Source organism: Mycteria americana, chromosome 3 (assembly GCF_035582795.1).
Source record: "Mycteria americana isolate JAX WOST 10 ecotype Jacksonville Zoo and Gardens chromosome 3, USCA_MyAme_1.0, whole genome shotgun sequence".
In the NCBI taxonomy this organism is placed as follows: domain Eukaryota; kingdom Metazoa; phylum Chordata; class Aves; order Ciconiiformes; family Ciconiidae; genus Mycteria; species Mycteria americana.
In genome coordinates, this window is record NC_134367.1 from 79,045,547 (window position 1) to 79,061,518 (window position 15,972).

Consider the following 15,972-nt stretch of genomic DNA (forward strand, 5'->3'; position numbering starts at 1 on the left):
CACAAAATATTTTCATAAGTAAGGTGAGTGCGCTTAGCATGACAGCATGCTGAAGAAATCTTAATCTGTACATATTTTTTTTGGGGGGGGGGGAGGCCACAAGAGACTAGTGAAACGAATTAAGGAAGTGGCAAGCAAAAGGCTAATAAAAACTGCATCGACTCAAAGTTTTAGGCAGAGTCGTCTTCTCTTGTGATAGGCAGGCTCAAGAAATACTGGATATATTATCAGCAGGAAAAGGTCACAGGACTCTATCCATGACCACTCTTTCATCGTGGATAAACAGGCAGAGAAAAGTTGGGAGCAAGCACAACGAGAAGACAAAAGCAAACTTGAGGGGCATGAACACAGGTCAGAAAGAGTACAAAGACTGTCTTCAGGAGGTATGAGAATGAAGCTCCTGTGTGGGTAGGCACCACACAACTGGAATGAGGAATCCACAAGGAAACAAGTTCAAAATTAACCAGGGAAAAAAACCACCCCAAACCCCAAAGTAACAGCTTTTGCCACAATCAAGTTATCCTGTCTACCTGGGTGAACCTTTATGTTGTAGCAAAGAGTGGGCAGTATGAGGGTGGGAATAAGCAGCCAGGTTTGAGGGAAGGCAGGATGTCTTCTTACAGAAACATTGTCCATCTCCTCTGGTTTACAGTGATTGCAAATTACAGCCTAAAACATGGAAGAGTAAAAAGCATGCCAACTGAGAGGCCATGTAGCTGCACTTTAACTTGTAAGTGTATAACACACAGAAAAGATCAGCTAACACACTTTAGATCAGCTAACACACTTTTTGGATACAATAAACAAGTAACTCACACCACAACTCGTTTGACAGAGTATGAATCTATTGTACAAAGACGTTACAAAAAATGCCAAAGATTACTAGATGTCTCCTGCACACAAAACTTCAGCTGTTCAGCCTTTCTGGACCACAAAATCAAGCAGATGCAGGAAAAAAAGGTTTTTCTGATCATTTGCTCATTGTACAACACTGTCTTACCTATTGCACATTGTTTCCATGTCAACAATTACAACAGCAAGCTATTTTATTCTATGTGGTCTACTCTATAAAGATCTTTTGAACATTTTTTTTTTTTTACAAAAGGAAAGGTCTCCTAACCTTGAAAGTCTGATTTGAAGATACAATATATGATCCTTCTTTTATAAACATAAGAAATATGAGTTTTAAAAAACTGATGGAAACTGTGCAAGGAATTGCCTTACCAGCCTTGGAAACAAAAGCTCTCCAGATATCTGCAACACAAGAACAAGACAATGCAAGTGTCTCTACAATCACCTGATTTAAAAGGGTCATTTACAAGTGTGAGACCAAGGCTTGAAACTCTTGGTCAATGATTAGTATCCTTAAGCTCTTTTGAGAACCTCTGTTTTACCAAGGACAATCTAGCTAGCCTAAGATTTAAACTGATGAAAGCTATTGTCCCTCTACCTCCATTAAAATTCCATTACTCTGTTCTTTGTGAAATCTTGGGGCAGATGGAGGTTGGTTTTTATTTTCCAGAAGGTCTGCAGGCAAAGAGAAGCTTCTCTTTGATATAATTTTCTAAATTATTCTCCTCATAGCTTTTCCTATGATCACTTAAAACTCATCTAACAGCAGATTACCACCAAAAGGGACAGTGCTGCTCCATCTTCCACCCCCAACTGCATATTCCTGATGCCTTTTTTGTATCTTTGCAAGCTTTTGAGCAATTGTGAGGTGAACTGCGTGGAAAATCCATCCTTCTGAAAACTGATGCAGCAAAAGTTTGATTTCAGCAGACCTCTTCCCTGGGAGTGAAGAGAGTAGTGAGGACATCCTATCTGATGGCATCCTATCTTTGCGTTACCTTAAATCAAATTTCACTTATGAAAACAAAAGCTTTAAAGTGGTGTGATTCTCAGCAGGTTTCTGATGTCCGTAAGTGTTCTGACAGATATCAAGGTAATTGAATATAGATTTCTTATTTTATTTTGAAGCTGCACAACAAACTTGTACCTTTCAAGGTACTGAATCTGAATTTTGGAGGTATTGAATCTGAATTTCTAGTACTGGACTCAGTGCCTCCTAATAGCTGAAGTTCTCTTCTCTGTCAAGAAAGGTATTGGTACCCGTGTTTTCAGGATATACAAAATACTTATTAAAAATATCCAAATCTAATCAATTAGTTTCTTAGAAGTAGTTGGAAAGTAGAATTTCCCAAGAAACATAAATATTCCAACATCCTGAAATTTGTTTTCATTCGTAATCAGTATTAAAAAAATGCAACTTTTAGCCATTTACAGAAGAATGAAAATTGGGGACTTTTTTGTTTGTTTTTCATTTTATACAACACAACAAATTGGTCTAGTCACATGAAAATCATATACTACTTAATACTTACATTATTTTATTTAGAATTCTGAAAAATGTAAACTGTATTATTAACTCACAATCTTTCTTATAGAACTAACATGTTTGTACTTTTATTTCAACAAAGCTGCATTTTCCAGAACCCACAAGTGAGTGGTGAGAGCCCACATCTCCATGCCACTCAAAATCCCTCTATTATGCAATATGCAGACATGTGCTTGTTTCTTTAACTTCTACTTACTAGAAACACTGGAATGAGCTGAACCTTACTAATCAATTTACTTGGCAAACCATAAAGCAAAAATATTACAAGCAGCATGGTCTCGTAGAGACAAAAACACAACTGAGCTTCCTTAGAGTCAGACAAAGAAAAAACAAGTCAAAATCAAGCAGTGGTTTTCAACATAAGCAGGCTACCAAGTCAAGCTGAAGATGCCACCCAAGGGACACAGACACACCAGAGTCAAAACTGCCATTCAAGAACTGTTTTGTGCATAACCATCCCTCATTGAGCACTTAAGTATTTAATTATGAATTTTTAAAACTTTAGTCAATCTTTTAGTAAAAACCATCACTTAAAAATAAAAAGATTAAAACTCAATACATGTTTCCCTGTCCACTGAAAGGTTTACTAGCAGAGTTATGTGTGGATTAGCATTTGCAGCATTTCTTCAGGAAACAAACAGTATAATATCAAAAAAATCCTGCCCATAAGAAGCACTTTTGCTGAAAAATGTGTTCCAAATATTAACCCACGTGACACATGAAAAATGAGTGGGTTTACTGATGTAAAGAATAATTATCTTGAATAACCAATTTAAAGAAAAATATCATCTTCCATATAGTTCAACAGCTTCTAGGTAAAATTAGTCCTCAATTGCTTCATTTTTGCAGTTAAGTATAGAAATAGAAAAAAACAGGGTCATTTTTTGTAACAGTTTTTTACTTTAAGAAAATTAGCAAATTTTCATTGTTGGAGCTCTCCAGTTAATGTCAAATCCATTTTGAATTTAAAGCCTTTTGATAAAGAGTATCAACCATTTTGTCAACCATAAAACATGTAGTGCGTACTTCCCAAACTTACAATTACCATGAAAGGAGACTGAAATGTCTGGGCTTTGGTGGGGGTTTTTTTGTTTGTTTTTTTGGTTTGGTTTTGTTGGGTTTTTATGCTAGACGAAAATACAAATTTAAAATGTCTTCTCTGGAAATCTATTGTATTCATCAGCATTTTCTTTATCCCAAAGAACCTATGTCCTAAATGGTAATAAAACGTATATATAGAACAAATTTTCTACAGAGTGGAAAAAAAAAATCAGCTGAAATTGTAAGTAATCCCTGTAAGAAAATACCAAGTTTTTACCTGAGCAGAGCTGTAAACCTAGGCCGTCAGTGTGATATTCTGCTTTCCCTCAGATGTGGTGTGGCATGTCTTTGAATTTAAAAGATAAATTACTAGACTAATGGCCAATATTACATGACTTCAAGTTATCATAAGTACAACGTTGCACCTTACTGGGTTTCTATTTTGTGGTCATCTTCAGTTTTTTAAAAAAACACAAAAATCCTTGGCGAGAGATCAACTGCTATGAGATTCCATGAGATATACCTAGGAATACATGTAAATGAGACAGGCATTTCTCCTGTTATTCAAACTGAGAAAACAATTTTCTTCTACAGTATTGAGAAAAAAACATGTTTGAGCTTTGCACATATACTACATCTTCTGACCTATTTTAGTTTCCTCTAAAGCAAAGAAACAGAACATAAAAAATCTCTGGGGACACTGTCACCTACTCTTCTGCTTCTGTGACCAGAGGATTGCAAAGGGATGCCTAAACACCTAAGAGAGTCTGAAACTATGGATGTGGTCAGTATATTGCTAACATGGGCCAACAGGAGCAATCAAAACTACTTCTTTATATAACAGCCCAGTAGCTGGAACATCTGTGGAGAAGGTAGGATGTATAGCATCATTACCCACTATAGCCAAAGGTATTTGAACCAACAAACTCTTAAATCCCTGCAGACTGCCTTAACCAGCATGCAGAGAGGAGCTCTAGTTGCAGGCAGGTGAAAGACGGAGGACACAAAAGTCTTTCCGGACACTGAGCAGTGACAGAGCCAGGAGCAGAGTAAGCAACAGTATTCCAGCACAGGGACCGCAGCACTGAGCTGGCTGCAGGGGTACTCCCTGGTCCTGGTTTGTTCTCCTGAAACTATTTCTGGTTCCCATACAGTTACTTTTTACTGTACAATACACATAAAAGGTAACAAAAGGGGTTTTCTGCTTTGTTTTAAGTAAGCTTCCTAGAACAACTCACATCGATGCTGCACACACGCACATTTTTTATTGGGACTTTATTTTAACATGTAGCAGGAAATGCTACTAAACTGCTGTATCAGTTAAGGACTACACTTTCCACTTCCCTAAAAGAAATGTAATGCTCATGCTGCAAAGATGTTCTGCAGTTACAATCATAAACACTGCAAATCCAGAGATAAAATATTACTACTTTGTTCTCAGGAGCTAGTGTTCCCCTTCACCACCCTCCCCACACAGCCCCTAAAAAAGAGAAATTCAAACTTTTCTCTGTAGAAGGCCACTATTTCAGAAAGTTACTGTACGAACATCTAGTGTGCAATCATTCCACACACATGCTAGAACAAGTATTCCCGTGAAGGAGCTTTAACGAAATTGATAGAAATCTACCAAGGATTAACTTCCCCCTGTTACTAAGGATACACGGTTATGTTTGCCAAACTAATATAGCATTTAATAATTGTATAGATTTATCTGCTTATTCTGTCATAAAAATGCATAAAGCTTATTTTATTTGCAATATTAAGAAAAAATATTAACTGAAACATTTCAACTATGGTTATAATGTAGTACATATGCATGGCATACCTGTCCAGTCATTTAAAGAAAAAAAAGCCATCAAAATGGAAATATTGTGGGCCAGTGTGATGATTAAATCATGGCAAGTGAAAGAACAATCAGAAATACGTTCACTCACATTAGCATAACAGAAGCTTTCACTGTGGATCGCAGCAACAAGTTGGTTGCTGTAGGGAGAGTCCCCATTTCAGAGAACTTTTGATTGGAGATGAGGTAGTAGGCAAACACACAGCTCGCTTTGGGGAGCATCAGGAAGCAGCTGAACAGCTGAATTCAGTATACCAAAATCTGGCTCTGACTGTTTTGAATACAGAGAAACCTCAGCGGAATAGTGGCACTTTTCTTGGAACTTTAAAAGTGAAAGTCTTCTTTCCGTCCAATCAGACAGAACAGCAAAGGAAAAGCCTCAGAAGATACACGCTACTCCTATGTCCGCTACAGCACTGATTTCACCTTGCTTTTACGTGTCTCAGTTTCTTTTAAATAGCATCATGAAAAAAATGTGTTATTTAATTAAAATAACAATTACAGCAGCACCACATGCAGTCACAAAAAAACAGCCAATGTCATGGTGTTTTGATGCTGAAACTTGTTTTCTACTTCAGTACAATGATACTGAATTTAAGAGAAGTGTCTTCTCTGTTTAATGACTGGCTTATTAGAAGCAGCATCTTCAAAACATCCTCAGCTTTTCTTTGCAAAAAATAGATTACCTCTGAAGAGGTAATCTATGGTGTTGCAGAGGTTTGTATACTCTTTAATGTCACTCCTTTTTAGACAACATGTATCTTGTCGTAAGCAATATCTAGTTCTTAAAGTTTTGTCCTCCTGCATTTCCTATAATTTTACTCTATCAAGCTGTAAAAAACACTGGGTGAACTTTGATTTTTAGTGCCTACAGCCACTACCTTGTTATTTCAAAATAAAGCATAGACCTCTCTTAAATGTTTGCCTAAAAAATAGTTTCGTTTCATTTAAATATCACCTCAATGTACTATAAAAGTTAACTAACAAAACCCACAGACATTCAAGAATATAGAAAGAATTGTAGAAACCCACAGACATTCCAGCACTTCGTTTTCCTGTAACTTTGGAGGAGTCCAAATTACTATTAATTCATTATAAGAAATAAACTCGTAAAGCTGTAAAAGCTTATAATATGCCTGACACTTAAAGATGAACTCAGGACAGCATATTAGTCTTCATGTGATAGCTATACACTCATAACAAATATTTCAACATCAATGTCTCTTACCAGAAACCTTATATATTATTTACAACTCCTAGGACAACATCTAACAGTTTGTATACTCGTGTGCACAGTGACTTCGCTCTACATACCCTGCATAAACATTTTCAAATGTGATTTGTGTCAGGTCCTTTTAATCATCTGAAGTACTGTCTGTCTTCCATGTTCCCAAACAAGTAGTTACTACAGCTAAACTACTGGCCGCTCATCTCCACGGCCCAGGGGCTCTCCCGAACCGCGGGAACCTCAGGGGCAGCCGAGAGACCCGCCGGCAGCTCGCGCGACAGTGGCTGACAGGACCTGGGCGGAGCCAGGAGCAACGGCGGGAGATTTAAACGCGGTGTAACCGAAACTAGCGCTCAGTCGCCGAGGCGAGCAGCTCCGGTGCCGGCAGGATCCGCAGCGGAGCGCTGCAGCGCGGTGCACGGCGGGGTCCCGAACCGGGGTCCCGAACCGGGGCAACCTCCGGGGCAGCCGGGAGCCCGCCGCGCGCGCGACAGCGGCTGCCGGGGCCTGGGCGGGGCCAGGAGCAACGGCCGCCGAGCCCCGCCCCCCCGTGCGACAGGAGCCCTCGGGGACGCTGGCGACCAGGGGAGCCCTCGGGGAGCGCTGCCGGCCGGGAGCGCCGCCAGCAGGGCGGGCGAACGGGGCGTGGCGCGGCCGTTTGCGCGGGAGGGCGTGCGGGAAGGGCGCTGAAGCGCTGCCCGCTCAACCCCGCAGCAATGGCGTCCACCCGGCGGAAAGCCACGGCCTCTCTAAGCGCTGCGCCCACCACGACTGGCGCAGCTTCCCAGACGGCTCCGGCGGGAACGCGCTCCACCCAGGTGTCAGGCTGCACGGTGTGCCCTACTCTCGTGGCAGTACCGGCGGGCAGCAGTGAGCACACCCGTGGGAGGTGCGCCCAGGCAGAGGAGCTCCTCTGCTTAGTGACAGAGCTCCGGGAGGAGGCGAGGAGCATTGGGGGGGGGGGGAGAGACAGACAGACAGACAGACTACTGGAATTGCACCCTACCTTCCCTGCGACAGGCCCAACAGGCAGACAGGACGTGTGGTGTGGAGGATTCCGTGTCCTCTCTCTGCCTGGCTGAGCGCAGTGACTTAAGGGATAGGGGGCAATGGCGACCAGCTCCTGCCCGGCGCAGCAGGCCCATCTCCTCTGTGACTGCCCCACCTGCCCAGGTGCCCTTGCACAATAGGTATGAGGCTCTGCAAGTGGAACCGAACAATAACGAGGACGATGGTTCATCGAGCTTGGAGGTGTTGCCGAGGTTAAGTTGCCCTATGCCCTGCATCAAAACTGCTTCCATGAAGAAAAAAAGGGCGGGTCATTGTCATAGGAGACTCCCTTCTGAAGGGAACAGAAGGCCCAATATGCAGACCAGACCCACTTCTTGGGGAAGTCTGCTGCCTCGCTGGGGGCTGGGTTAAAGGTGTGAAGAGAAAGTTTCCTACTCTGGTATGGCCCTCAGATTACTATCCATTATTGATTTTTCAGGTAGGCAGCGATGAAGTTGCAACTAGAAGTCCGAGGGCAATCGAGAGTATTCGGGGCCTTGAGACGACTGGTTAAGGGATCGGGAGCACAAGCAGCGTTCTCTACCCTTTCAGTTGCTGGGAAAGATGAGGGAAGAAACAGGAAGAGCCAGCAGATTAATGCCTGGCTCCAAGCCTGGTGTCGCCAGCAGAATTTGGGTTTTTTTGATCATGGGACGGTCTACATGACACCAGGTCTGCTGGCAACAGGTGGGGTACACCAGTCTCAAAGGGGGAAAAGGATCTTTGCACAGGAGTTAACAGGGCTCACTGAAAGAGCTTTAAACTAGATTTGAAGGGGGAAAGGGATAAAACCAGGCTCGCTAGAGATAAGCCTGGGGGCGGCACGCCAATGTTTGAGGGACAGTGTGCTCACGAGGTCCCTCAGTCTGCTGTCTCAGTGTAGGTAGAGGATGGAGATCCATGTGGCAGCAAAGACGCAAGGGTTATGGATGTGTTAGAAACCATGGAAAGCGCCTGAGAATGGTCATGTAGGAATTACGGTTTCTCCCCCCAAAAAGGTGGCGGCATCAATAGCCCAACTGAAGTGCATCTACACCAATGCACGCAGCACGGGCAACAAACAGGGGGAGCTGGAAGCCATTGTGCAGCAGGAAACTATGATATAGTTGCCATCATGGAAACATGGTGGGATGGCTCACGCAACTGGAGTGCTGCAATGGATGGCTATAAACTCTTCAGAAGGCATAGGCAAGGAAGGCGAGGTGGTGCGGTAGCCCTGCATGTTAGGAAATGTTTTGATTGGCTAGAGCTTAATGATGGTGGTGATAAGGTTGAGTGTTTATGGGTAAGAATCAGGCGGAAGGCCAACAAGTCAGATATCATGGTGGGAGTCTGTTACAGACCACCCAACCGGGATGTAGAGGCAGACAAAATGTTCTATAAGCAGCTGGGAGAAGTCTCACAATCACTAGCCCTTGTTCTCATGGGGGACTTCAACTTACCAGATGTCTGCTGGAAGTACAATACAGCAGAGAGGAAACAGTCTAGGAGGTTCCTGGAGTGCGTGGCAGATAACTTCCCGACACAGCTGGTGAGCGAGCCAACTAGGGAAGGAGCCCCGCTGGACCTCTTGTTTGTGAACAGAGAGGGACTTGTGGGTGATGTGACAGTTGGAGGCTGTCTTGAGCACAGCAATCATGAAATAACAGAGTTTTCAGTTCTTGGAGAAGTAAGGAGGGGCATCAGCAGAACTGCTACCTTGGACTTCCAGAGGGCAGACTTTGGCCTGTCTAGGAGACTGGTTGACAGAGTCCCTTGGGAGGCAGTCCTGAAGGACAAAGGAGTCCAGGAAGGCTGGACATTCTTCAAGAAGGAAATCTTAAAGGTGCAGGAGCAGGCCGTCCCCATGTGCCAAAAGACAAGCCAGCAGGCAAGAAGACCAGCCTAGCTGAACAGAGAGCTTTGGCTGGAACTCAGGAAAAAAGGAGAGTTTATGACCTTTGGAAGAAGGGGCAGGCCACTCAGGAGGACTGCAAGGATGCCGAGAGGTTATGCAGGGAGACAATTAGAAGGGCCAAAGCACAACTAGAACTTAATCTGGCTACTGCCATAAAAGACAATAAAAAATGTTCCTATAAATACATGAGCAATAAAAGGACGGCTAAGGAGACTCTCCATCCTTTATTGGATGTGGGGGGAAACATAGTGACAAAGGATGAGGAAAAGGCTGAGGTACTTAATGCCTTCTTTGCCTCAGTCTTTAATAGTAAGACCAGTTGTTCTCTGGGTACCCAGTCCCCTGAGCTGGAAGACAGGGACGGGGAGCAGAATGCAGCCCCCATAATCCAAGGGGAAATGGTTAGTGACCTGCTACCCCACTTAGACACACACCAGTGTATGGGGCCGGATGGGATCCACCCAAGAGTACTGAGGGAGCTGGCAGAAGGGCTCACCAAGCCACTTTCAATCATTTATCAGCAGTCCCGGCTAACCAAGGAGGTCCATGTGCAAGAACTAACTGTGATGCCCATCTGCAAGAAGGGCTGGAAGGAGGATCCAGGGAACTACAGGCCTGTCAGTCTGACCTCGGTGCCAGGGAAGGTTATGGAGCAGATCATCTTCAGTGCCATCACACAGCATGTAGAGGATAGCCAAGGGATCAAGCCCAGTCAGCATGGGTTTAGGAAAGGCAGGTCCTGCTTGACCAACCTGATCTCCTTCTACGACAAGGTGACCCGCCTAGTAGATGAGGGAAAGGCTGTGGATGTTGTCTACCCAGAGTTTAGTAAAGCCGTTGACATGGTTTCCCACAGCATTCTCCTGGAGAAACTGGCTGCTCATGGCTTGGACGGGTGGACTCTTCGCTGGGTAAAGAACTGGCTGGATGGCTGGGCCCAAAGAGTGGTGGTGAATGGAGTTTACTCCAGTTGGTGGCCAGTCACAAGCGGTGTTCCCCAGGGCTCTGTGCTGGGGCCAGTTCTGTTTAATATCTTTATCAATGATCTGGACGACGGGATCAAGTGCACCCTCAGTAAGTTTGCAGATGACACCAAGTTGTGTGGGAGTGTTGATCTGCTGGAGGGTAGGCAGGCTCTGCAGAGGGACCTGGACAGGCTGGATCGATGGGCCGAGGCCAACTGCATGGGGTTCAACAAGGCTAAGTGCAAGGTCCTGCACTTGGGTCACAACAACCCCATGCAACGCTACAGGCTTGGGGAAGAGTGGCTGGAAAGCTGCCAGGCAGAAAAGGACCTGGGGGTGTTGGTTGACAGCCGCCTGAATATGAGCCAGCAGTGTGCCCAGGTGGCCAAGAAAGCCAATGGCATCCTGGCTTGTATCAAAAATACTGTGGCCAGCAGGAGTAGGGAAGTGATCGTGCCCCTGTACTCAGCACTGGTGAGGCCGCACCTCGAATACTGTGTTCAGTTTTGGGCCCCTCACTACAAGAGAGACATTGAGGTGCTGGAGTGTGTCCAGAGAAGGGCAACGAAGCTGGTGAAGGGTCTAGAGCACAAGTCTTATGAGGAGCGGCTGAGGGAGCTGGGGTTGTTTAGCCTGGAGAAAAGGAGGCTGAGGGGAGACCTTATTGCTCTCTACAACTACCTGAAAGGAGGTTGTAGTGAGGTGGGTGTCAGTCTCTTCTCCCAGGTAACAAATGATAGGACAAGAGGAAACAGCCTGAAGTTGTGCCAGGAGAGGTTTCTCCTAAATCTAAACTTCTTCACTGAAAGGGTTATCAAGCATTGGAAGAGGCTGCCCAGGAAAGTGGCTGAGTCCCCATCCCTGGAGGTATTTAAAAGAAGTGTAGATGTAGTGCTTAGGGACATGGTCTAGTGGTGGACTTGGTAGTGCTAGGTTAACAGTTGGACTTGATGATCTTAAAAATCTTTTCCAACCTACGTGATTCTATGGTTCTAACAATATGCTGTTACTGACAACAGAAGGAAGAAATGTTTTTGCACGCAGTGACCAGCTGGATTACAAAGTTACAGCGTAGTCTGCCCCTATCCAGAAATGGTAGGTGCTGACTTTGGTCTTGAGTGTAGAAAAAGGCTCAACAAAACTCACTCCCTCACTTCCACGTGAAAAGCACCTGTAACAGCGCTTGGCATGGCAGAGATGAATTTTCATTCTTGATTCTTACTTTGCTCTGCTGTCAAGTATACCAGTGAGACCGAGTCCAGCTTCAACAATTCCCCCACCCTACTTAACTCACTTCCTTTAAAAAAAACTTCATAGAAGACAACCATGTCTTTCGGTCATTTTCTTCTACTTTCCACATTATTATATGCGCAGTAATCTATCCTGAGGGCTCAACACTAGTCAAAGTATCAGCGTGGACATCAATTCTCAGTAATACACAGAGCTGCATGAAAATACATCTCTCACACTTAAGAGGAATGCAGTTTTTTTAAGTGGTTTGTGAGGGGCCTTATGTTTATGATCCTAGCATTTTAAGACCCTCATCGAAGTAATCTTATTTTCAGAAGTGGAAAGTCTTCCCATTAACTTTCACTTAACTTAATGGGGGTTAACTGTAATATTGCCATGTCCTGAATGTCCAGTCTACTTTGTCAGTGCTGCTTATCCAAAGGCAGTGTAACTAAAATATTCAGAGCCTAGTGATTTTTTGGATCACCTATAAGCTCTGAGAGGAGCAACAAGTTTTCACACTTTCCAGTTCACCCCAAAAGGCAGACATATATCTAGCAACATCAATGCAGTCTGAAATACAGCAATGATTCTACAAATGTTTCTAAAAGTATTATATTAAATAGAGATACAGAACAAGTCTTGTTTGTGTCTAAAATTCGTGAATTCACTTATAAATAACATTGGATTTTATACCTGCAGAACATTATATATTCTCAGAGATAAAGGAATACAAATCAAAAACCTTAACCTAAAAGGAAATCTTACTGTTTCTGGAAAGACTGAATTGTTCCCACAGATGTCACATCCACAAGAAAGTATCCCGACACTTTCAGCAAATGCAGCATAGTATGACAATAATGGATTTAATTTGGAACTTGAAAACAGTAAAGGACAACAAGCCAAATTTGCAGAGATTATACCCTCACATAAAGATGGCAGATGCTTTAATAAGCTTTTTAAAGGAGGTATAGCCCTGTAGAAGCCTAAGCAACATTTATTTCTATGACAGTCATCCAACCTGCTTCAGTTCTTTTGTAAATCCTACTGCTTAGTGAAAAGAAAGAATTGTACCTATTTGGATAATTCATACCAAGTTATAATAAAGTGCTGTAAAAACATTCTGGCTTTCAAGTGACAAAAGGAAAACTATCAGTTTAAATTAAATCACGGCTGTCCAAAACTTTTCTTTTTGATGTGCAGGCAGTGCTAAACAACAGCTAGAGGCTCTAGGCAACAACTGTCCCATCACTGCTTCCCTCTAATCCGCACATTGCAGTCCATGCAGTTTGAGCTTGCCTGCCTTTAATTGTTACCTTGCACCTTCTTTTGAAGTGAAACCTATTACCCATTCTTTTTGTTTTAAGGTATTTCCTTCAGTACTTAGTAAAGCAAGAAAGAGTATGTTTTGCCAGCCACTGAAAAAAAAAAAAAAAAAAAAAAACAAAAAAAAAAAAACACCCCAAAAAACCAACCAGCTAGGTTGGGACTGCACATTCAGCTGCTACAACTTGGCCTAAGCTCTCTATAGAGCACTAACCATCCAAAAACATCATTCACCTTGCTGAATTGCTGAATACTATTTTGAACAGTTGCATTATAAGCATTGGCAGCCTATCTACTATGTCCACCAAGATCATATGCAAGAAGATACCTGTTTTCTCCAAAGCTCGCGTTTCACATTTACATCCATCATTTTGTATCAGAATAGAAGCAATAACGCACCACAAATGTGCACTACAGTATCCCTTACATCAGGCCTCCTTAATACACCTTTATTCACACCTAAATTGCTTCCTGCCCAGACTTCTGCAATTCCCCATACACCGTATTAAATGCACACGTTTTTCAAGAAGTTTGAACACTGTGGCTATATGCTACTGTCGTGCTAGTTAGTAAGTTTTTATCACCTCTCCCCTCCTGCTCCACCACATTCCTCTTCCACTTCCAGCAGACTTCCTACAGCTGCTGTCAGGGTGACAATTTTAAAATGACGTGCTGGTTTCCAGACTTTCCATAGTCAAATTCTCTCATTTACTGAAATTCAAGTATTCACCTAATCTCTTTGCCTGCTCATTTTACTTCTTCTGTCTCGGCTCCTTCTCTGTCTTCATCTTGCATTTTTCTATGACTGGGGACAGAGATACTGAACTTCCAGTTGTCTTTAGTCTACACACATCAAGAATATTTTGTCCTTTCTGTAAACAACAGGTTCCTATTTGAGGTAACACTTAAGTAAATACTGCCCAAATTCTTGCCCTCTCCTAGATTAGAAATGCCTTCTAATGGATTTTGGAAGACACTTTATAAAAAGCAGAAAGTAAAAGCAAACCAAACTGCTTAGTCACATTAATTTAACAACAGCATAGTGTCCACATACCAAATTCTGTTTTGGAAGAAGTAAAAAAGCTGTGAAAGAAGTTTAGACTATTGTTCTGCATGAAGGAGGAGAGAGGAGGAGGAGATTTCTAAAATCTCATAAATCTTACATTTTCCTATTTGCTGCCAAGATTCCGGGGAGAGGCTAAAGGGCTAAAATGCAGGTCACGCTAATTGTCTGTCTGTTGCTTGGTTTTTGGTTTTTTTTTAATTAGCGAAAACATAAAGCCAAAGTTTTCATTTTCACTATTACAAAGCTCCTGCATTTAAATACTTATTTTTATAGATTCAAAGTTACACAATAGAGGTGATCAAAAAAAGGACTCAATTACACAGTAAACAGCACAGAGACACAAAATATAAGAGAATCTCTAAGTCTCTCTCTCTGCTCTGAATCAAGATCAAATAAGTACTTTTAAGTGTATCCCTTCTCAGATATCATTTGAAAGCTGTTCCCTAAAAGTCTGTGGTAGCAAGCATTCCAGTTTATATTGTTTTACTGTCAATGTATTCCTTACTATTTAGTCAGCATCTCCCTGATGTTTTCTCTTGTGATACCATGATCTCCTATGGAAACAACTGTCTTGCTTCATGTACCAAGTTCTCTCAAACTGACTGCTATATTCTATATCGCCCTCTTCAATCCATCTTCTCTTTTCTAGATGGATCAAAATTTATTATGTTTTCTGTCTTACAAATTCTGTTGCTTTCCTTCGTGCTCTAACTCATTCATATCCCCAGAGGTTGGTCTTCCAACATACGCATGCTACTTTGGCTACAGCCTCACCAGTGGCGAGCAGACGGGAATCGTTTTTTGACTTTTCACTTGTAATGTTTCTGTTAACAAAACTTTTGCCATACTTTGTTGACTTACTTGTTTTGCTGTCCATTGCTATTCCCGTATCTGATTCTGCAGTACTTATACCTACCTAGTTCTGATTTTATATTTGCATATGTTGTATTTAGCATTATTTATGATACTTTGTTTGGTTCATTACAGATCACTACTCCAGTTTACCAAGATTTTTGAATTATAAACCTTCTTCACAACTTCCCTCTTGCTTGGTGGCATCCACTGATTTTTGTACAGTGGCAAAATCAGTGCAGTGGTGGCATCCACTGCCACATGATTTATGTACCCTCACATTTTGTACCCTCTTCCATGAAAGATATGAAATATATGTAGCCCAAGAACAGGTGCAAATGCGCTGTCAAGTTCAAGAGCAAATGACTAATAATTATTATTTGAGTAACACTGTTCACTTTGTAAAGTAATCCCATTATAATAATCTAAGTGAGAGTTCTCCGTTTTTCTTGTGATAACACAGAGAACGGCATTAAAGTTGAGATAAACTTCTGCAGGTCACCATAGCAGCTCTCAAACAGAGAAGCAGAAAAGCCTGAAATGGTATAGGAGGAAGAAGGAGGAGAGCAAAAAAGGGCACAAGAAACATTCAGTTTATCATCACAGTCCACTATCACATACAAGTCACAGTAATGATGGACAGCTATTGTTGGCATCCCTTCTGAATGCCCGAGGGATGAGAATTTGGGACTGCCTCTCGGAGGCACAAACGAAGCACACAAGGGCACAGAGGGAAAAGGTACATCCCATTCCCGAGCGGTCTCGCCACGCTGCAAACTTACTGCCTCACAGGAAGCAGCTCTTCTCACTGCCCAGGACAGCAATACAGCACACCTGGGCACAGGCACCAGCACGTGGTGCTTGCTCTGGGAGAAAGAAGCAGCAGCAGGCAACCGAAACCCCATACTGACTGGGAGGGAGAGGGCAGCCCCCACAGAATTAGAGCCTCAAACAAAGAGGTCAAGAAGAATTTAATCAAGTCCTACTGCTTAGGCTGCACCTAACTTCCAGAAATGTTCCTCACCTGCTATGTACCTACTATGCACTGTTAATACAGCTGTATAAAATGTTTGGTC

The 15,972-nt window shown here is 42.7% G+C and overlaps 1 protein-coding gene across 2 annotated transcripts in view; it reads right to left on the minus strand.

Moving 5' to 3' along the window:
• Positions 1-15,972, minus strand: part of PDE10A (phosphodiesterase 10A) — a 195,208-nt gene that overhangs the window by 122,860 nt on the left and 56,376 nt on the right. The window contains exon 1 of one of the 2 annotated variants that reach the window (XM_075499112.1): positions 6,597-6,638. The exons of the other annotated variant lie outside the window; for it this stretch is intronic. Within the exon in view, the coding sequence (XP_075355227.1) occupies positions 6,597-6,609 (13 nt within the window). The 5' untranslated portion in view covers positions 6,610-6,638. Of the gene's footprint in view, positions 1-6,596; positions 6,639-15,972 lie in introns of those variants that run through there. 2 annotated transcript variants of the gene reach the window in all.